Genomic DNA, 23569 nt, shown 5'->3' with positions numbered 1-23569 from the left:
CAGGGAATGAAAAGTGGCTGCGACCAGGCATGACACATGAGGAGTCTTACCAGGTTTGGAGAGAGCAGGGACTGGAAATGAAGAAGAAGACCCGCACTGGCTATCTGCTCCAACCACCTTCTGCTGGCCTCCAGAGTCTCCATTTCATACTCTTTGTTGTTGTCAAACATCTGATTTAAAGCCACCATTAGCTGCTCTGAAAACGCGCAGACTGTGGCCACCAGGCTCTGACAGAAGACCATGTCTCGCCTCAGTTGTATCTCGCTATCTGTGATGTGCAAAAGCCAAAAGAGAAAAAGCAAAATTAAGCAGATTAGTTAACAGCAAAGAAATTAGTCTGGAATTTTTTTCTTTGTCTAAAACCCACGTCATTTTAATGTCAAGCAGATTAAAAGTTTACAGTTTAATGTTATCCCTAGTTAACAGTACTCCACCAAATCTGGCATTTTCCTCTTTAAAATATTATGTTCTAATACTAAAATTACATATTTATACATAATTAAAATCTGGAATTTAAAGTATTTCTTCATAAACAATGTACATTTCTCTCATAGATTTTAATGTACATGGCAGAAATTCTATGTACTTTTGATGTCACAGGACAATGGATGCGAGTCAGATCTCTTTGCTGCAATGTGAGAGCAAGCTGGGCCCACAAAATTTACCTTCCACTAGAAAGCAAGGCTAGTCAGAAGCTCTTAACATGACTGCGTCATCTGGTCGACTCCACAGCTACCAGCTGGGGAGGGCAGATGAAGACTGCTGGAAAGCACAATATTGCTCCCAGAACACTATCCAAATAAAATATATATGAATATGAATCTATAAAATAAGTACAGAACAGCATCACATATCCAGGAAACAGCAGAGATTTATGGTGTCAGGAAAGTCCACAACTGGTCTGTAGGTAGATGGCTATGGAACATTAGCAGCTCATTTAAATTAGGGACTAGCTAACCTGCCATTTTATTCTGAAGGGCACAAGCATTAGATTAGCTAAAGGTCAAAAGAATTAGAAAGGGAAACATATTCTCAAAAAAGAACAAAACTGTGACAATAAATATTCAGTGCTTCCTTCTTCTCTTTTCTAAAGGTCTTCAACTAATTTTATCATTATAAGCTGTTAAGCAAACATCAGTCACAATGGTACAGGTAGACTTAATCTTTCTCAGAGCAAGAGAAGCAGATCAGGTGATACAGAGGTCTTTCCAAAGCCTAAAATATTTGTCTTTGCTACTAGATTCCTCTGCCTCTAAGAGGCTTAGGTCTTTTTCCAACTTTTCTATGGAGCTGACAAGAATTCTGATGACTGGATATGTCAGCAGAAATTATTCGGTACTCACAAAGTTATTACCAAATTTTAAAATGTGCTTTTTTGGACTCCAAATATTTCTCAAAGTAACCTCATTCTGTCTATTTTCCTCTGAGATCTTCTTCAGTCTTCTCCTCAGCTATTGATAATAGTGAACACTCTTTTGCTATCATATCTATTCTATTTGCCAGTTTCTCAGAACCTTGGGAATATTTTCCATAAATGGTCAAATCACTATTATTTATGCACTGTGACTCAACGTGGGTTTTTGTTTTTTTTTTGACTATTCAAATCAACCTCTCTGTCTTTTTGAAGTTGTGCAAATCCAGTACAGACAGAATTTTCGTCTCTAAAAACTACACGCATCTCCAGCTTCAAAAATCCCACTGGCTTCTCCATGGTCAAAAATTTTCCAGTGTTACAGCAGTGCTCAGGATTTAAGCCCAACACACATTGTTTCCTCACTTTGCTGAACTTTATCTCTTTCTCTCTAACAGCAGCTGACTTCCTCTGTATTTCCTGCTTCTGAAGCAGCCCTCTATTGTCTCAAACACATTTCTAAATCTCATTTAATACTACTTGAATATCAGATACTGAATACAAGAGCACTTTGGGGTCCATTTACAAAAATATTTTTATACAAAATAAACTAGAGAATATACCAACTTACAAAACAACATAAATAGGGAAAACTGCTTCTAAAAAATCAAGTCTAGGATATTTTCTCAACTCATTCCTTATTTTAGGATAACTGAGGAATTACCAAAAACTTTTCTAATATTTTGAAGAAATCTGACAAAAGAAAGGTTATATTCCCCTTTATAAAATTGTTCTTGTGTGTCATAACAAAAATAATGAAATAATGCATTCATGTAGTGCTGCAAGATTGTTAAAATAATGAGCTGCCTACTTGAACACATACAAACTGTAGGGAAACTCGTGCCATAGATACTATTTCTTAGATACCGATTCACTGACATTTATTTCGCAGACACATGCCCCTATTTCATGCCTTTGAAGCTGTATGCTATATGGCATGATAGTAGAATACAGAGAAAAATCAGAGTCCTTCCAGAAACGAGGAATTTAAATATTCTCTAAAAAGAGATAACAGAAACACATGGGTTAAAATAGCAACATAAATCTGGAAGCAGATGGGAATAAAAAGAAAAACAGCAAATAAGAAAATGCCCAAAGAAGAAAGGCAGCTGAGACACTGTGCAAAAGCTGAGTCTTTAGTACTTACTTCATCTGCCAAGATCTAGAGTAAATGACCAGCTAAGGTATTTTGCATTAAGAAAGAAGAAAAAAAAAAAAAAAAAAAAAGTGCAGTGTTTGTTAAAAATATCTGGAATTGTGTTCTTCAGGAATCCTTACTATAAACAGTGGGATGAAGTTGCGGATTATCAGGTTTTACCATATCTGAGGTTTTTCTCCTTAATGTAAACACAGTATTTCTGTTCAAAAGCAAAAATGATCTTAAACCATCCACATTCAGTTCTCTCCCTCCCAAAGCAAGCAAAATTACCTGTATATTCTAGAAGTGCCAAGAGTATTCGTGCCTTCACCTCTTAAAGAAAAAGAAGAAAATATTTTGAGGTCATGGTTAAAAGTGTTTTCATCAACATAATGCATTTGCAGTTTCTCATTTTATACCAGCTTAACTCCAACTTCTTGTAGGCAGTCCTGATTCATACCTACAAAACAACTCAACTCATACCTACAAAACAAGTCTCAACTTCAACTTTAATTGTACATACAACTTGATAAAAATTGATAATAATCAAAAGCACCATCACTGAAAAAGACACATGAAAAGGCAACTACTATCTCAGAGTACCTGTGTACCAGCTGGTCAGAGCAAGAATTCCAGTCTCAAAACTTTGAAAAACAAGACCAGCTTTCATTGATTCCCACACTACCCCAATTCTTTCTTCTACCTTTCTTGTACTCTTTTGTTCATACTGAAAAATCTCAAATTATCCTCATTTTAATGTAAGCCAAAGTATTTAGGCAAAACACAACAACATTTTCACTTTACTCCCAGCCTTCAGGGTTTTATTTTGCTTCAAAAATTTATTTTCATTTAACAATCTATGAAGTAAAAAAGTACGAATTTTTTTTTTAAATCTTAATTTACACTGGCAAGCATGTGGGTTTGTATCTCTTTACACTTCCCCCCCCCCCACCTTTTATGTTTTTCTTGGAGGGGGCTGCTTTCCAGAGGCTGCAAGGCAGGCTGAAGGAAATGCATTTCATGTACCAGAGCACAAATTTAAACGTGTTAACCAGTGCTGCAGGCACTGCAGGTTAAAAATCTCCCATAACCTTAGAGAGTGCCAAATATTTAGCACATCAGTTGTCCTACAGGTACTGCCTGGAGGAACACAACACTACTCCACATGCCTTCACATCTTTCCAAACCTTCTTTCACACCCCCAAGTTTCTCTGCAGTCCTATTCAAAGCCCTGCTCAGTGCCCAAGCAGAGCTGAAATTGGCTATATGAACAATATGATAATTTGATGTGTTTCCCTCTACACTGCTACTGCCACATTGTCTCAAATACAAACACCCAGACATTTTAAATTACTAGTTATTCCTGAAAATTCCTGGTGCTAGGTCTTTGCCTTAGCCTTCTGTCTTTTGAAAAAAAAACCACAACAACTTAGAGAGATTAGTAACTTGGCATCTTGGAGTCCAAACATAACTTGGTAAGTGAAAATACAGTGTAGGGAAATGCAGCTTTTCTCTGAATAACTTAGATACAACGAGGCTATTACTTGCAGCTTGTTTTACGTAAGATTTGTTGGATCTCTGAATTTAAAAGAATTTGAGGTATCTATAAATAATGATTTCCTGCTTATGGGGAAATCACAGGACACTGCAACTCTCTTTTATCACTGCTATAAGTATTTTCTGCTTCAAAATATACCCACAGGCAAAAGACTGTTTTTAGATTATTTGTCTACTTACCTGGGGTTAGATGTGAACCTTGGATGTCAATCACTTGCTTTTCAACAAATAAAAAATGCTATGGAAGTTCTCACTCCTTCTTGCTACATGTTGTATGGAAAAGAATAATTCCCTAGCAATTTCTCTTAGATTCTGATTTGTAATGCAAGATGCTTTCAGGTTCTTTTATTTTTAAACATTCTTTTGTACTTTATTAAAAAAAAACACGTTATTCTGCTATTCTGATATTTGCCATGAAAGGCTAGATTTTAGTTTTGTTTTGTTTTTCACATCTGAAAATATTTCAAAAAGACTGAGGTTTTGCACTGCATGGTTTATGATTTAAATTGACATACTTTTTTTATACCTTCAGTAACTGAAAGGCTCCTTCAGACCTCACTCCTAATTTAAATTAAAATACATGCGAACTTTCTCAATTGCATCATATGTCCTGTTTAAACTTAAAATCACAGTGCTAGAAGAACAACTGCAGTTCCTCATGTAGTTACATGACTAGCTGGCTGGAAATCTGGCTTTCTCCACAACATCTCTTCTTTTGATCAAAAATCTTACCTATTTTTCCTTTGGGAAAAAGCAACGACAGAAATGTCTCCTTCTCTTTGTTTACACCCTTCTATTGTTGAGTCCCTTTCTTTCCATCCATCTCGTTCATTTTTCTGGTTCCTGCTCCAGTCTTTTCCTCCTGTGCTTTCTGATTCTCATGTTATATATCCCACACAGACTCACAATCACGTACCTACATTATTCTTCCTCTATTTGGTGGCTGTCCAACTCCTGCCCTGACTACTGCCCTCTCCACCAAAATCAGGTACTTCACCTTCAAAGATCTGCCTGTGCCAGCAACTTATCTTTAGCTTTACTGGGTTAACAATTTATTAGGCCCAGTCAATCCAAGAAGTAACTTCATTCTTTTCTTAATTACTTAGCTCCAGATAAATCCTCCTAGAACCTGCATACTACTTCAGAAAATTTCAATTCTAGCAACTAGATTAGCCTTCTAGGGCTGCCCTTTACCATAACCATTGAAATTTTTTCTTTAATGATCTGGTAAGGCAAATGAAATGAGACAAAGCAATCTCTGGCTATATTTCAATTTTACTGTAAAGGAAGGTTTGGTTATGTTTTTTTCTGGGGTTTTTTTTTGTGTTTCTTTTTTAATCTGTGCAAAGCTTCATGGATTTTTTTAATAGTACTCCCAATTCCAACACTAATAAACAGAAAACTGACAGACTACAGCAGTCATCCTCAAGGCATTCTGAGTTTTCCCATTTCTTCATATTTATTAAACAAAGTAAATAAAAGTAATCTTAGTATCTAGGACTTAAAACATCTCATCTTTATGAGGCTGCCATGTCTCCTGCTTTAATGCACTAATCAATCTAATCTAACAGATTCTGCAATGCAACAGAACAATGAATAAAAAATTACAATATCCTGTGACACTTTTATAAAAAGAAAAATGAGTCATTTTTCAGTAAGGAGATGAATTTATTGTATTCATCCTTACTTTACCATTGAGCAATAAAGTTTAAGTATGTTTATAACAACTGGAGGTTTTTAATTACACTTCCCCCCCCCCCCCACCCCACAGTGAGTGAAGTTGAATCCGTGGTCTCCTTTGACTACTTCCTCTTAGAAGAGAAAAATATATCTGCTTTCCTCAATTACTGAAATACTGCCTTTCACTTAAAAAAACCCAGGAAGATTCTTCTAAAACCCCACAACATTTCTCAACTTGTTCCCGTAAGCCCAACTAAAGAGTCATATTAGGTGGCGTCTTTTGGGTTTTTTCCTAAATCAGGTGAATAAGAGAAGAAATGGGGACATGACTCTCTGTACCATGTGTTAGGTTTTCAGCCATAAATAGCTCGGGGCAGTACTAGTGGTTCTCCTAGATATCCAGACCAGCTGTCAACACAGTGTATGATGGCAAGACAGGAAGGAAGAAACCAAGAAATGAAGATGCAAAGGCAAAATTTAGCTGTTAAAAACATTATTAACTCTGCTTCTTGTTCATCTGATTTCAGTAAAATCCAGCTGCTGGTTGCGTCTCAATACTGAGCTGAGTATAGTAAAAAATAATTTTTATATTACAGAGAGCCAGCAAGTCATTTGGACCTTGATGAACTCTCCCACAAAACTTTGAATAATCTCAGCTCAGTATTGAGGGTACATGACCAATGTTAAAATGGGTTAGGTCTGCTAATTCTCTTCTTGGGCAAACAAGTTACGTGAAAATGGTCTGGTAAGCTTAGCTTCTGAAAAGGGGTAAGGAAGGACTGTTCAAGACACATTTCCATTCCTCCTCAACTTTGAAAGAAACACTGATTAATATTTGAAACTGATTTGGTTTAGGCTGAAGAAGGACCTGTAGAAAAAAAAGGATTCAAAACTATTTATTAATTTTTCACTCAGTGACAGCCACCGTTAAACTAAAATAAGTATTCTTAGTATTGGAGAGTCAACCCACCCTGTTTGACTCCAAGAAGGAGATATTTATGTTGTTGTTTTTATAATTTTCTAACCCAGGGTCTGAAAATACGAAGTATCTCAATTCAGAAATGCCAATTCAGAAAGGGAGGAGTTTGTTTGCTTTGGCTGTCTGGTTTTTGAAAGTTCATCATAATAAAACTTATCACAGAGTTCTTTCCCACTGATCTGATATTTAACAGTTTCTTTAAGGGACATCGTGGACATTAGCCCACAAACAGAAGAAGCTAAACACACACACATGAATCATTTAAAGCTAGACCTAAGTTTTTGTTCCCACGTAGACTCCTAGTACAAGCATTTTTTTAGAAATAATCTTACTCATTATTTCTGTTTCTTTATCAAGCAGCACAGGAAATAAAGCAGAAATTACAGGCAAGATACTCTGAAGGGGAAAGGCTAGTTAACTTTCTTATGAAGAAGGGGGGAAAGCATAAAACCTCAGCTCACATTGTCACTTGGTGGTGAAGAGGAGCAGAGTACTTGGTAACTTCTATACAGTGGTGGAAGGGAGGCAGAGGAGGAGGAGTGATAGCATCAGCTGGGATGGATTAAGTGAAAACCATGGCTTTATAGCAGAAGGAGGCATAATGACTCCAGAAAAGCACAGAGAAGACCAAGATACAGAACAAAAGCCGCAGAGTCTTCATCTTTCCAGTTAAGACAGTGAAAAAAAAAATAGTTTAATTTCAATAAAAGCCTCATTTTGGTGTATCAGTCCCATGAACTTCTGTGACAAATCAGTCAAGCCCACTGGACTTCAGTAGCAACTGAAATAACCTATCACATACAACACATGGTTCCTTTGTTTTCAGTTGTCAGAAGACTATTTTCTCTGCAGCATCTAAAGCCAATAGGGTAAGCACAAGACAGCTGAGATAAACTCCACTAACCTTGTTACTAGGAGTACAAAAAAGTCCTGTAGACTACACTGTCTTCCACAGATCTTGCCTAGAAGCAGCAGGAAGCAGTTGTATCTCTCCCCTTCCCTCTGTATCATTAATGAAGTGCTTATTTATGAACATGTTGTTCTTACTAACCTTCAACAAATTTTCTGATATTCTGGGCAAGGCTCCGGACACTGCTGGGGAGGTTCCAAGGGTCTTGCTTGATGTGGAGTCGTAGCCTCTTTGGACAGTTGAGCTTTGGTTCCATCTCTTGCTGAAACTCTAAGCAGGGACAAAAATAGTATTTTTTTGCTTAAGCCTCCTAAGAAAGCCACAGTAAGACATTGTTTTTTCCTAAATGTTTTCACTGATCAAGGAACTGGCAACTTAACTCTAGTTAAAGCTACGGTGACAGGTCTAACAGTCATAAGCTCCCTACTTAAGTCTAAGGAGAGCATGAGTGTGAGAGTGTGAGGAGAGAAACGTGATTCTTTCTGAACCGGGTACATAACACAGAAAGTGCATGGCAAGTGGGACCCTGGAACTTTTACAGGCAAAATTGTTTCAGTCATAAAATTAAATTTAAACTGAAATTACTCACTGAAAACAAAACAAAACAACCCAAAACAAACTAAAAAAATCCACAAAAAAAAGGAAGGGAAATAAAAGACAAAAAAAAAAAGAAAAAAACTCTTTCATGAAAATTCACTTAGCTGGTAGTAATTCAGGCTTCATAAAACCTCTTAATTGGGATAAAAACCACCCTCTGGCCACCTAAAATCTGTATTCTTTGCCAAAAGGTATGTGTAGGATCAATATATCTTGCCATTGTTATTAATAAAACATTCTGTTTCCCATTTAACTTTTTTCTTTTTTTAAACTCAGTCTACTGAAAGAAGTCCTTTCTATTTTTTATCACATATGACTACCACCAGATGCCTATATATACCCTTAGACTTAAGCAAACATACAAGTGATAGTAGAGTGTCTGAATTTACATACAGGATATTTGTTTTTAAGCAATCAGTAATACTTACATAATTATATATTTGGCATAAATATTGCTTTGACTATAAGTCACAAATTATAAATCAACTTGAAACATTATGTAACTACAAAAATAATAAAAATCTGGTATTAGTCATAAACTAGATCAGGAATGGCTTCAGTAGTTGTTACAAAATGTACTAAAACCACCTGAAATATAAAAAAACCTGCTTCTTGCTTCAAAAACCTCAGCAATACAATAGTCAATTCAGAGTTTTCAATTTAGTTGACTTTGAAATTTTTTCCTACATTATGCAATAAAATGCAAGAAGCCAGTTTTCAACTAAGAATTAAGATCTATTTAACACGAACTTCAACAATCAGTTATTGCAGAATATACCCAGATTAAGCAAAATCAGTTCTTTAACACCAGCTCAAGGAGTGGACAGCCATTTCCATGTACCCTTCAGGCTGCCTTTCCATCCTCATAGCTAGAATTAAATGCTACCTTGGAGGCCTCGTCCCGGTGTGAAGTATTTCGTCTGCTCAAAGGCCCTCATCACAGCTGGTCCTTTCAAAAGATTGACGATTGAATCGACCTGTTGGGATCGAGGTTCTGTGAGAAAGATGTTTTCTACAGCAACAATTAGAAATTCTTTCTGTAAGAAATGTGGGCTACTGACAAGGGACTTTGGATTCTTTCTTACCTAATGGCTCTAGTTAAAGTAACAAACTAGAGAACTTTGGACTAAACTTAAGGACCTGTTTAATTTGCAGTTTTGGATTATTTACAGAAAACTGAGGGAAAATGAGTAAATACATGCCATCCCAGTAAACAGTGGGACGCAAAATTAAAAAGAAGTATTTTCTAAAGACATCTTAGCTCAAACACAGACATCCGTATCAAAGCCAAAAAAAATAATCTCATACTTGACCAAAAAGATGCTCCAAGCAGCTATGGAGCTTGTCCTGTTTATCATGGGAGATTCGAACACTTATGGGAAGCTCATCACCTGAAAAATATTTTAAAATGACAAACTGTTTAGAAGCTTCAGCATGTTTTCCAAAACCTTTGCATCTTAGCTAATCTGCTTTGCACACAGACTGATGCTTACACTGTCAGGACTATAGTAACTGCTCTCCCTACATATTTTGCATTTATTACTCATTTGATAATACAGAAATAGCTCTTAAAGAAAGGACCATATTCAAAACCCGACTGGTCATGGTTCTGGAAGACCTACTCTAGATGAGCCTGCTTGAGGAGGGGACTAGACCAGATCATCCCAAAAGGTCCCTTCAAACCTCAACCATTCTGTGACCAGAACACACAATTCTTCTCTTCTGGAGAACATACTAAACTCCAGACTAAATGGGTAAGTAGTGTAAACTCAATGCAGCAGACCACAAAGTCACCAAAATGCATTCACCGTAAAGTTTTTACAAGGACCGTACAGATAAATCACAGTCTTAATGTTCTTACTAGTTACACGGTTCTGAGATTTTAGTAATTCAGCAAAAATACAGCATCCAAATCCTGTATTTGATATGAAGCTTTCAGTAGCACATACCACATCATTTCCTAGGAAAAGTGCAAAGGAGAAGGACTCTCTTAGGTCACTGCCCAGACACTTGCTCTCTCAGACAACACCACGAACTTTCAAAAATATTGAAATAACTGAGCTTAAAAATGGTTCTCCTCCTTGAGGCTGAAGGGACAAACAAGCAGTAGCCACTTGATAATTTATAATCCAAATTTATTCAAGGTTAATCTAGACTCATTTTTCTTATGTCAGTGAAACGCTTTAACAGCACTTTTCCTTCATCTATTTTTTTTAGCTCCTTTAGATGTCCTTACAACCATTATACCTCTTCACAGGATTTTAACTGCCACAGAGCACAGCGCCCAAGAGCCCTGAACTGGAGCTAGCCAGGTTAACTTTGAAACCAGGTGAAAATTAAGTCACCAGAGAGTGTGAGTTTCACTGAGCAGCAGTATTTGTCATCTAAAGCACTGTATCTGTGCTTGGCTAGCAAAGACATACTCTTTAGGCACCTCAGCTGGTACTTCAGCTTGATGCTGCACAAGAGTATATCAGCTCATTTTTATCTGACGATACAGACCCTGGGTCTCCTCTTTTATTAACAATTCACTATGTTCTTCATTGTTTACTCTGTCTTTGCTTAGCTCTATAAGAATGTATCATTTCTGGAAATGAATTCTGTCTTATTCACATTACTCTTCATTATTCACAAGGTATCTCAGATACCTTGCATAATGTCTTAATACTTTTGTGTTCCAACATAAAATATCTCTCCTGGTACAACAAGCAATAAAAGTTTGCCTTCTCTATGGTCAATCCTCGCTGGTGGGTCATATTCATGCTCAGATTTTTCTTTTCCTAAATCATCCCCAAATGATAAACTCCCAGCTTAGAGCAAGTATTTTTTATTACAAGTCCCTGAGTATATGACCTCCTTCTCCATGCAGTTAAATTCCATCCCATTCCTATTAGCAGCTGCATTTACTTAAATCCAATTTGTCATGGCACAAACAAGAATGTGCTTCTATGTGGTCTCACATTCCTTCCTACAAACATACACAGCCATATCCTGCTGTCTAGCTGCTGACACAGGCTAGGAGAGCATTTCACACTCACCTAAAATGCTCCTTACCCTGTGCAACACAATGCACTGTCAAGACATGAAAGACATGGAAAGCAGTGACTCCAGGAGCTCTAATACAGTCTATTCACAGAGATAATGGAATGTTGGCTGTCTTTTACAGAAGGATTCTTAAGTGCAGCACTAGCTAGGCAGAAGCAAAATTACGCACTTCTATTACTATGGAGGATGCAATTTTTAAAGCAAAAACAATAAAACTGCCAGGCAAATGAAAAGAATAAAATTGAATAAAAGGAAGAGATGACAGGTGACAGATAAATGAATTTTCTAAACATACCTGAATCCATTTCATCACTGTGAAAATAAGAACTGCACTGACTGCTACAAATGCTGGTGAAAGAGGCAATGGAGTTCCTATTGCTGTTGCAGTCACTTAAAAATAAAACACAAAATAAAAAAATAAATAAAGCTATGTCCTTTAACACAGGCTCTGTAAAAAAAAGTTATGGAAATTCTTTCCCTTTTCCCATTCTAAATTTAATGATGATGTGGAATTCTTTATACACAATAAAGATCCTTGTGCTTAGGCTTTCATTTAATTTGCAATCCTGGTAGGACTCAGAAGACTGGATTCCTAAAGTAGATGCTTCAATTATCTCCTTTCACCTTACCTGTGAAAAAGTATTTCCAGAATAGTAATACAGACTTTCAATGCAAAACAACCAACTTTTCTTACATGAGTGGCAGTTTTGAATCTGTGGCCTCAAATGTTTTAGCTACTTCCCATTTTCTCCTGGTCCATAGCTAATACAAACATTGAGTCTTTACAACTTGCATAATAGAGTCTTACAATGGGTTTACAAGAGATTTGATTCATTTGAGTAACACCAAAACTCAAATTACAAACTATTTTCCTTGTCAGCCAAAATAGTTCATGATCCCATCTCTTACAGCTGTTCATTTTTTTAGAGATGCATAGACATTTACATCTGTAGCTTCAGTCAAAACTTCTATGCATACGAAATTTCACCCACATTGGTCTAATAAGGAGGTTTTGGATTTAAATTTGTATTTTTTTTCTGCTCTTTTCTCTCAAAAGCGATTTGTTCTGTACGGAAAATACATGAAGAAATATACCTCCTCCTGCAACAAAACAAGAGTAAAACAGATTTTTGTACTAAAAATCCTATGAAGACCTACTCGAATTCAAAGTCTTCGGAGTTATTTAGCCATATGAAAATCATTTTGTTTCAATGCCGGAAATGCTTAAGAAATTATCCAGCAGAGGGAGTCTTAAAAACCCAAGCGAATGCAAGATAATGTAAAAGTGTACCTAAGGGATGCTTACACATAATGATATGGTCTTGTTTTATGATTTGGGTGTACCCATTCACCAAGATTAACATATCCATTCTTAAAATAACACTGCAGTTACACATGTGCTCCTTATTTGTTTTCTTTATTTGTGTAGATACAGAAGTGACTTTTCACTAATTTAGGCAGAGTGATTTTCCTGGCTAAGATACATGTTTTGCACCTGCAGTCAACGAGGTAAGTGAATGAGTTAAACTTTTAAATGAAGCAATATGACATAATTACTATCATAACCATTAAGTAGATGAAAAGACATCAGTAACATCATGTTCCTAATAGGGGGTGAACAGTCCCAAGGAGTATTAAAAATTTCTGGCTGGATATTAAGAAATGTGTTCTAACTAACTCTATTCACTTATTAAAGTCTCCAAAGGGGAGATCAAGGTTAATTAAAACTGGGTTGTGCAAAGCATGAGAAAATAAAACAAAGGAAAATGAGAAACAGATTAGATGTATTTGCTGTATCATTCTGCATTATTGTGTTGTATTGTAAAGTTTAGAAGAAGAACCTACACAAAACGAGAGCATTATTATGGCTGAAATTAGCCAAACAGTTCCAGTAATAGCCACTGCGGCATTATGAGAGCTGGAGATTTTAAGTATTGACTAATATAATTATTTAAGCAAAGAAACAAAACATTCTAGTCTCACTCCAACACTTGTCCTTAATGCAAAAGTTATATGATTATTCTGCATATGGAACCATAGGTTTTATTATTCCTACACAGCCAGAATGGACTATAAATGACTGGAATCAGAATAAAGAAAATGTTTTAACAAAGAGACGCTCATGTCCCGCGTCACACCTTCTTTCTCCATATACAAATCCTGTGCCAACTGGGAAACCTCCCAACAGGGGCAAGCACACATCAGAGGAGCAGCTCCTGAACAGTCAGTTTGACACATCATGAACATGCAGGAAACTCTAAATGCACTTCTGCTGGAACAAGAACTTTGCTTGTGTGTCCACCATGGTAAGAACAAGATGAACTTAATTTGTGCAAATTATCTCTGCATTTATATCTGTATGGTTCTCTTTCTACTCTGATGAAGAGTTCATATCTACCAGGCTGCAAGAATCAAATACAGCTTAGGAAAGAGATCTCATCAACACAGGGTTCTGTAGAAAAATGATGAACCTACTGAGATTCTAATTCCTGAGCACAATAATGAACTATGATACTGAACAAATAATGAACCCTCATTTTACTTGCAGCTAAAATTTAAATTTAGTTTTTATACCATATGTAGTTAACCAATTCTCTCTCAGTAAGGCAGTATAATCTATATAAGAACTATACTTGCTATAATTACTCCTTCCTTTTCAAAATTCTTCGTATTCTCATTCACAGTAAACATGATGCATTACAAATTCTAGAGGTGAGTTGATGATACAGCATTTAGAGTGAAAGCAGGTGAGGAATATATGTTGATAAACAGTATATTTTTCTTTAGATCAGGAAGAATGGTGGCTCTATCATCTTGCTTTCCATGGTAGATGTTTGGTTTGTTGTTGGAGACATAATATGAGAAGTTATTTCTGGTTTTTATAAGACAGGTAATCTAAAGTAAAATTTTACATCTCTGGTTGTGATATCCTATGCAAGTTTGGGCAATCGATCTAATAACTAATCTGTACTCATAAGACTTTATTTTACACATCTTGAGGCTAGTCATTCCTCCATTACTAATATCAGAATCATCATATACTAACAGTCTTCATAACCACTTGATAGTCTACAAACTTCCATATTTGATTCAGTTGAAAAATAAAAATATTATTAATAAAGTTACCTGTAAGAATCCCTGTTACTGATGGTATCATGGCCAGAATCTTCTTGTTCATCACCTGTTACACTGAAACAGACTTTCTTCCCATTCCTTTCACCCTTTTCATTATCACTGTCTGCTGGTATTAAAGGCTCAGGCGTTTTACGTTCTGATTTGGGAGAATATGTTATTGAAGAAAGAAGGCTGTGAAACAAAAATAAAAGGCAAATTCATGTTTTTCGAAAGTGAGCTAGCAACAGGATAACATTTCTCATCACTATCCTCCAACTATTATTATATAGTATGTGAAGGGAATATCTTAATTCAGTCAATATCTATTTGAAACAAGGAAAGGAAGTGACACATTCTGTTGTTAAATAGTCTAACAGTGAAACCCATTAACCTTACCAAATACTCAATCATGTATGAAAGCAATGATTCCTGCTGGAGAAGAATTACAGCACATTCTTGGACACTTGGGGTCAAACTGCATATTAACATAACTATTTTTACACATGAATCCTGTACTTCTCAGCACAAATCAAGAAAACAAACCAAAGAAACTGTATGTCTGTGAAAAGCATGTATTTTCCCAGTTACTGCTGTACAAGACATGCCAGTGTGCATCACAAAGTATTCTACTAGGGCATTTTAAAGATCTTTATTAACATCTCTGTGTACTTCCTGACATTCAAAGTGTCTACGCCATTGTCACTAGTAAAACTGATGATTAATATACAAACGTCTGTGATGAGCACAAAAGTGACATCCAGCCAAGAAGAGAGAACAGTGCAGATTGCTACTTTTAGAACATGCACAAATACTGGCAGCAAAAATTTCCTATTCTTGGGTGATTAATTCATACTGAGATGTTCTAATTTATTTTCAAGATCAGAACAGAAATAATGGGCAATTGTCCTTTAATTCCTATTGCTCAAACAGTCCATTAAAATCACATTTTCAAATTAGGATTTGGATTTCAAAAGCAGCATTTTTCTTGCAAAAACTACCTGCTAATTACCTGAAATCAGGATCCTGAGACTGAACTAAGCTTTTTTCCCCCCTTAAACTAGTTAGATATAGTAGCAGGGTTTATTGAAGGAGCTGTCAGAATGATCAACTGGCAAACTTTCTACCAAGTACATGGTAGGATTCAAACACGTTAGATCTTCTTGTTACACAAAATTCTTACTACTGAAGGGAATAAACAGATTTATCCCATGTATAGTTAAAGATACTGATCTGAACTGCAACTAGAATATAGAAAAATTATACTAAAGGTATAATTTCACTGGAATTTAAACCCACCCATCCACTAGACTGACATCTTTTAGACTACATGATGCCTTAGCACTTCTTATCAGTAGGAAATCACAACTGAGTTCTTTCCAATCATTTAAGTCACTGGTAAGCATGATTCCATGAGCACAGGAAGAGATAGGGCCCATATTTTACATTAGTGTTCAGTGTTGATCTCGAGCTACAGCATATGTGGTTTTGAACTTGTCCTAAAATAAATGTGTTATGGAAGTGGAAACCTTAGGAAATCAGTTCTTCATACCTGTAAAACTTATTTTCTGAATAAAAAGTATGTAAGGGGTTCAAAAAAGGATTAGACAAATTCATGGCAGATCATTCTAACAATGCTCTTAAACCAAAATGTCCATTCCAAGACCACCGTGTAGCTCTGGCTGCTGAAAGATGAGATAAGGACAAGGATTAAATCTACATTTTTGGTTGTTCTTGTGTTCCCGCTATCATCCACTTAAAAATAAAAATGGGAGGTTCATTGTAGTAACTTCTTGGGGATTTTGTTGTTGCAAGAAAATAATCAAGAGTAAGAAACAAGCATAATGAACTGCAATTTCAGCTCCTGAAAATATCTTCCCCTGAGCAATTATTTGTCAAGACACAGACAGACTATTATATCCTCTTCTTTTATGTGACTGTTTACTCACTGCTGCCAAGAGCTCAGTAAAAGACTGATTAAGGTAGCTGGATCTTTTCCTAAGGGGGCTTTTCCATTTCTCTCAGCAGGCAGGCTCTTTTTCTAAGGAAAATTTTTTTGCTGAATTACCATGAACGAAAGATGGAACTTTGGATTACCAAGTTCTGGAGCTGGTAGTTACTGAGGTCACTGACGTGCTCTTAAAAACTCAGACCAGGGAGTTTAAAATACACAACTCAAAACCTGGATGCATTCCCTCCCCAATAATCATGCTTAAATATTCTTTGTTTTTTTCTTCTTAAACACAACACATGCACAATACATCTTCTCTGGAGATGGACCTACCCCCAAACAAAATTACCTTACATGTCTAGCTCTCAAAGGAGAAACACAAGTGAATACAAACCAACAGAGAGAGAGTCTCTATGAAGAATATTTCCATGAAACAGGGAAATTTAAATCTCAAAAAATCCTGTGGAATTACTCTTATGTGCAACCCAAGTCAACACAACCGTAACATGGTTGACTAGCATGTTGACTAACATGCTATGGTTAGTCAAAGAATTAAAAATGATAGTCACAAGCAGTAACAAAAATTCTTCTGCAGCCTCTGAGCTGCTCTGCCTTTTCCGCACTCCACAGAGGCTTGAAAAAAGTTCAAGCTTCTTGTATGCTCCCAACAGACATCTTTCCAAAAAACAGTGAGAACACTGAGTGCATGAGAACCAAGAACACAGCAGAATCACAGTATAGAAAACAACTTGACAAAGGACTTATTTCTGTGTAACACCTTCCAGTAACACGGGGTATCTGCAGCACCACTAAAGAACTACTGAGATACTGTTAAACTATTTGAATGTGTATACAGTGGAGCCTTGAGGGGCTGTGGGAAGGGGATACATGTTCTCTGTGTATTTCTCTCTATCAGTACTATATCACTTATCCAACCAAACCTTATCAGCAAACCATCCCATAAGGTCTTACGCAGTCAATGCTAGGAGAACAAAATCTTCTCTTAAATGTTCCCTTGCCACAATCCATAGGCTCTCACAGACCTGCTCTTCAGATGAAACACTTATTTTTCAATTCACTAACAGAGAGCAGAGGTTGAGCAGATAACACTGCCCCAGGATGATGTGAGCTGAGAGACCAATACTGACTTCAACAGATAGCAGAGACCTCTAGTAACATGAATGAGGAAGTTTTTCAACAATAGTTATAAAGGATACCAAGAGTCATTCAGTAGTCCAATTTTTCTGTCATACAATATCGACGTAAATCAAAAATTGTGATACCGTGTTCATATTATCTGTCCTGAGAATACTAAAATAATGAGGATTGCTTATGATAATAAACAATTCAGTAAAAAAAGACATCAATTTTACTGTAACTATGTCACAACAGAAACAGAACTACTGTCTTTATAAAAAATACAGAAGTATGTTCAAACATTTTCTCCCATCTTAAGGGAGTACAGAAATTTCAAATTAAAGCACAGCTGTTGCATTATCTATTGTGTCACTCTATCTTTTGTTTCTTACGTTCTAAATCTCAAGAGTTAATTAGTACCTGTAACTATGTTCTAATATACCACATACTTTTGAACTGCTCGCTCTTCCCAGTTCAGCATTTTTAAGTAGGTCTCTTGGTTATCCCTGTTTCCTCTCTAGAACTGCTTTCCTCTACAGTAATTACTCACTGGCAGTCCACTCAATGTCCACGAAGAATAAAGCATGAAAAGTCTCAGTCTTACAAACAGCCAAAGGTAAAATTTGCTAAATACGTCTGTGTACCTTATACAAGACCTGCTACAAGGTCAGTGTAAAGAAAATTTAGGAATGAAACAAGTGAACCCTTGTGTTTACTGTCACAACTGCATGACTCTTAAAATGAATATATGTATAAATATATATATATTGCTGTACACACAATTTATCTGGGTGTGTGTATTTATATATACATTTATACAAAAGAAAGGCTCAGAATTTCCTGTGCTTTTGTATCACAGGCTCAAGGGAATGGAAAGGAAAGGTGTGGCATACTGGCAAATGGAACTTCCTGAAATATTGACTAAAATTCCATATATAATTTTCTGACTTCCATGAGGAGGAGTGACAACACAGGTTTTACAGACAGTTGCTTTTAAGTGCACCCAAGCACTGAAATGATAATGAATTTAATTAATTGACTTCAGCATGGTAATTAGCAGAACTGTGTAAAGGCACAGAAAACAACAGCTTCTTAAAAATACTGAGTCAACTCTTGCTTTCATTTCCACTGCAGTATGTGATACATTACGATTACTTATTACTACATAACCACTACAATTACTATGAGAACAGTGAAAAAAAAAGGAATTCCATTCTTAAGTACCCATGAAAGGACAAATCACACTACAGTTTTCAAGATAACAGGAGAAACAATGATACACCACTTCTCCAAACTGGAGATCATGACAGATTGTATTTTAAACTCAAAAAATTTTACCATTTTGATTTCCAAAATTAATTTCTGACATTTGTATTACATATGGGATCTTTCAAAACTGAAATACTCCTTACCCTTCTTCATCCTTATCCCAAGACAGCAAGGATGCTAGTAGTCAACCCACCAACTTTGCAAATGAAAAAACAAGGTACAAATCTTTATCCTGAATTAGGACTCTGATGAGACTCTTGAGTCTCCCACATTCAAGACAAATGTTCTAATCACTCAAGGGTGGCTCCCCCTAAATCCATAGCTCTTCCTTAAGGTCAATTCAGTTTTGAAAAATGTCTAACAAACTAATGCTCTCCCAATAGGTGAATAATGCCTTACCCAAAAATTCATCTGTGGGACTATTCAGCAATACCTGAAGAGTTCAACAAAAGCCATTTTTATACCTCTGCCCTTTGTTTCCATTCTTAGTGAAATTGTAGGTGACATTGTGTGCCTCATATTTTCCTCACTTCAAATTAATTAACTTTGCCACATTCTAAAGAAAAACTACAAACTGGAAAAAAACTACAAACTGTGGGGGAAAATGTCAGGCATGCTGGGAAAAAGATCAAAATACAACATTACCTGCACTTAAATTCTTTACCTTATTTCAATTCTATCTGAAGCCAGCATTGATTCTTATGCTACACAAAAGCATTGCCCAGATTTATCATTATCTTAAATGGAAAAATTAAAGGCAAGTCCAGATGGTAACATTTACTTACTCATCTATTTGGCAGACACATGTTTCCACCTCTTTCAGTGCAGCTTGCAATTTGAACAGCAATTTTTGATAGACGTCTTGAGTTTCTAAATCTTCTTCTTTTAAGAGGTACCTCAGACCATGGCCCTCTTGCTGGCCAAGAGACTGTCCTGAAGGGGCAGCCATTGTAGTAATGGTATGTTGGACATAAATCATGGGATTCAGTTTACCTGGGAATAATCCAAAGGGATTACATCATTATCTTTTTTTTCAACATATATTTTGAAGTTAGTAAAATACCTAACAGACATTGAAATATTTTTCTGTTTAAAAATTCATGCTCTTATTTAATTTTGCATTTTATTTGCATTTCAAAGTCAAGCTATTTAGGAAAAAGTTATTGTGAAATTATGACTACCCGTTATTATGCTTTAAAATAAGCCTAAGAAGCAAAAGTAGGGTGATTTAAGAAAGGCTTGTTCTTAATTTTAATATTTGGGCCATAAACCTAAACCTATTACCTTTTAAGACTCTATACCAGAAGCACTAGAAGTACCTCTTTCAAGCTCAATTGACTTACCTTGATCAGTGTTTTTATTTTCCTTTTCATGGGAAGAATGTTTTCTGCTGTCTAGCTGTACACCAAAGGCACTACCCAGGGAAGTTGAGGTCTTCGGGTAAGACACTTCCATCACATTGATATGGCAATTGGTTGGACAGAAATCACTGCTGTGAAGTGGTGAGATCTTTGACTTAGCTTGTTTGAAGGTAGGCCAAGCTCTGTTTTTTAATACTCTTGAAAACTAGAAGTGAGAAAGAAAACCACATTTTGATTAGCAGCTCTTCTTGTGTCCGTGCTTAGCTGACAATACTTGTCTACCTAATTAGAAAACAAAAGCTTAAAATATTTCAGTTATCCTTGACTTAAGGAGTCTTGACCTCTTAATTTCCATCTTTCTCTAAAAGGGAAAGAAAAATATTTTTCATTTTACATTTTTAAGGGGTCATTTTTTGAAGTAAATGATTTTTTAAGAAGTAACTAGCTTTGTAACAGAGAAATAGAATTCGTTTCCCATGGAACATAATAAAAAATTAAGTGTCTTTCTGGGGAGCAAGTCTCAAACTGCTTTATGATCATGTGCTGTACTGCTCATGACATTTATAAACACCTCAAGATGTTTTCAAGTCAGTATTTTCCAAAAATTCACAAAATTTTTGTCTGAAGCTATAATAAAGACAAATCAGAAAGTATGAATTCTGGATTTCATATTCAAGGAGGAGGAAGTCCTCTTTAATTACATCCTATCCTCCTGCATTAGGAGAAGCATTGCCAGGAGGTTGAGGGAGGTGATCCTGTTCCTCTCCTCAGCAGCGGTGAGGCCTCACCTGCAGTACTGGGTCCAAGTCTGGGCTTCACAGAAATAGACATGGGCATATTGGAGAGAGCCCAGTGAAGGTGAGCCCACTGAGATGATGAAGGGACTGGAGCATCTCTCCTGTGAGGAAAGGCTGAAAGAGCTGGGACCCTTCAGCCTGGAGAAGAGAAAGCTCAGGGGAAAACAAGTCAATGTGTATGAATACCTGAAGGAACGGTGCAAAGAGGACAGAGCCAAGCTGTTTTCAGTGGTGCCCAATACCAGGAGCAGAGGCAATGGGCCCAGACTTAAACACAGGAGTTTCCTCTGAACATCAGGAAACACTTTTGCACTGTGAGGGTGATTGAGCACTGGCACAAGTTGTGCAGAGAGGTTCAGGGAAGAGAGGTCAGATCTCTCTCCTCAAAGATGGTCCTGGGCAACCATCTCCAGGTGGCCCTGATTAAGCAGGATTGGCTGGACAAGCCCTGCAGAGGTCCATTCCAACCTCAAATATTTTTCTATTTTGAGTGGCATTAGGAAGCTGATAAACAGTAGTACATAAAAACTGCAAACACCGCATTTTACAGACTTTCCTACACCACCACCTCTTTCTTCTCCCCCCTACATATCAGCTCAGCAATGAGGAATATTTTTTATGGTCTAATTTTAATATAGTGCTTAGCCACATTTCCCTCACTCCAACATCTGAAATTTTGTGCAGTCTTGAATAGACTTAGAGTTATTTGGTTTTTAAGATGAGAAGATGTCAACCCAAAATGGTGAAGACTAACTGGACACTCAGAAACTACATCTACTTCAGAATAAAAAAAGTCATGCGATCAAGCTCTTCCAATGGAAGTCACAAGCTGGATTTTTGTCAATATGTGTCATTTCCAGTGCAGTTTGTTGTTAGGGAAGAGTTTTTTCTGGCAAGATGTAATCAGTGTTTTAATCATAGTATCTCTCCAGTCAAAATATTACACAGACCTACTTCAGCTACGAACCACAGCTCATGCATAAGAATATTTTCAGAGTTAACTTGCAAACTTTCTTCCCTAATAAATGTCAGTAAAAATTCAAATCAATTCAAAATCAACACTTCAGTTGAATTAAGACACATCCCTTCTGCAAAGTAAGATGTTTCTGTGCCGGGATTTAAATTTCTGTTTATTTTGGGGTCATATTACTTCAGCTAGATGAACACTTGTTGGGTTAATTACATTTAAATCATTAGATCACAACAAGATCTGGAGGGTTACAAGAAACCCAATTATGGAATTGTTCAAAGGCTGAAGAATGTACAAATGGTTAAGAAGGGCATTAAGGACATTCAACGATGAAAATGTTTCTGCAGACAGTACATATTTCACATCTCAATCTCCCACACATCCGGCTCCAGAGAGACCAAATGCTGGCTATGATTTAATCAGGTCATAAGTCAGGACCAAAATTCTTCTCATATATCTGTTGAGAAACATCTGGGACTCATGGCACTGGAATCGAAGTCTATTAGGAGCAAAATGTTCTGATAATAATAATAGTAGGAACTGCAGAAATCTACAAGGCTTATATTTATAGAATTCGAACTTTCACAGTGAAACCAGGAGCCAAGCTGGGCTCAGGCACTCCAAAAGTCTCCTGTAACTATGGTTACCTTTACCTTGCCAAGAAAGTGACACATCTATTCCTGAAATCCACTGCATTACTAATTGTCATTAAAAGCTGTAACTGTGAAACTACTGATTTTTGAGCAGATGAGATTTAAAGAGCAGTCTGTATCAGCAATATCTGCTTCTAGACAGTGTAAGAACAACGAAAACTTCCCTGAGGCTGTTTGTTTCACATCCAGCAAACGCAACAAAATTTGATTTACTGTCTTGGCCTCCTCCGTAGAGACTGTATATCATAGTCAAAATTTTCAGCCACAGAAAATGTATAAATCACCTGCAGGTTACTCAAACTGTAACTATTAGTATGAAAACCATTGACTTTTGTTTTTAAAAAGGGTATTTTGAATTTTAATCAAATTGGAAACATGGAGGTTTGTAATTCTGCAAACAATGGAGAGATCAGATGTTTGCTAATGCAGCATCAGGATTCTTTTGATGCCTACATTGATGCAACTCAGTTTATTACATTTCTTTTTGGAGCGCATCCTGAAAAGTCTGACAAGCTGCTTTTTGGCCTTCATCCTACTAAAGCTACAGGTATTCCTAGCAGTTCTCCCTACAATTCCTTTGAAAACCAAAAAAATTATCCACTCTTTTGAATGCAGCTTCTAGAAATATGTAAAGCTCCTGCACTCAACTTGCTATTCCTTTCCTGTTTTTTTTTTTTTTTCTTTTCAATTTTTCATGCATTAACTCTCAGAACAGACCAGTTTGTAAATGCCACAACTCAGATCCCCAAAAGAGGTAAGACAGGGCAGACCCACTTTTTTTGAGCCATTTTGAGTCTACATCAAAGTAATTCACCCCCCCACAATTAAGTTCCATGAGAGAGGAACTAGGAGTCTGGATGAGAAAAAGAGTTTGCATTAAAAAAATGGCAAATGGTTGATTCATTTACGCCCTGCTTGGTTGAACAACTATAGCGAAATGCACTGACAGCAGCTAGAGGTCATAGTCTGGGGTATTTATTCATTCACATATCATTAATTTAGA

General features: G+C 36.5%; 1 protein-coding gene across 3 annotated transcripts in view; it reads right to left on the bottom strand.

Annotated features, from left to right (window-relative positions):
• PREX2 (phosphatidylinositol-3,4,5-trisphosphate dependent Rac exchange factor 2) overlaps nucleotides 1–23569 on the bottom strand; it is a 171268-nt gene that overhangs the window by 51810 nt on the left and 95889 nt on the right. For all 3 annotated transcript variants that reach the window (XM_010405115.4, XM_039548323.1, XM_010405116.4), the window contains 9 exons: nucleotides 20129–20351; nucleotides 19571–19778; nucleotides 14444–14623; nucleotides 11613–11707; nucleotides 9581–9663; nucleotides 9159–9249; nucleotides 7817–7945; nucleotides 2841–2882; nucleotides 51–268 (listed from right to left, as the gene is read on the bottom strand). In XM_010405115.4, the coding sequence (XP_010403417.1) occupies nucleotides 51–268; nucleotides 2841–2882; nucleotides 7817–7945; nucleotides 9159–9249; nucleotides 9581–9663; nucleotides 11613–11707; nucleotides 14444–14623; nucleotides 19571–19778; nucleotides 20129–20351 (1269 nt within the window). The remainder of the gene's footprint in view (nucleotides 1–50; nucleotides 269–2840; nucleotides 2883–7816; nucleotides 7946–9158; nucleotides 9250–9580; nucleotides 9664–11612; nucleotides 11708–14443; nucleotides 14624–19570; nucleotides 19779–20128; nucleotides 20352–23569) is intronic.

The sequence above is a fragment of the Corvus cornix genome, chromosome 2, assembly GCF_000738735.6.
Source record: "Corvus cornix cornix isolate S_Up_H32 chromosome 2, ASM73873v5, whole genome shotgun sequence".
Classification (NCBI taxonomy): Eukaryota; Metazoa; Chordata; class Aves; order Passeriformes; family Corvidae; genus Corvus; species Corvus cornix.
Note: the sequence above shows the minus strand (reverse complement) of the source record. Positions and strands in the feature narration are given on the sequence as shown.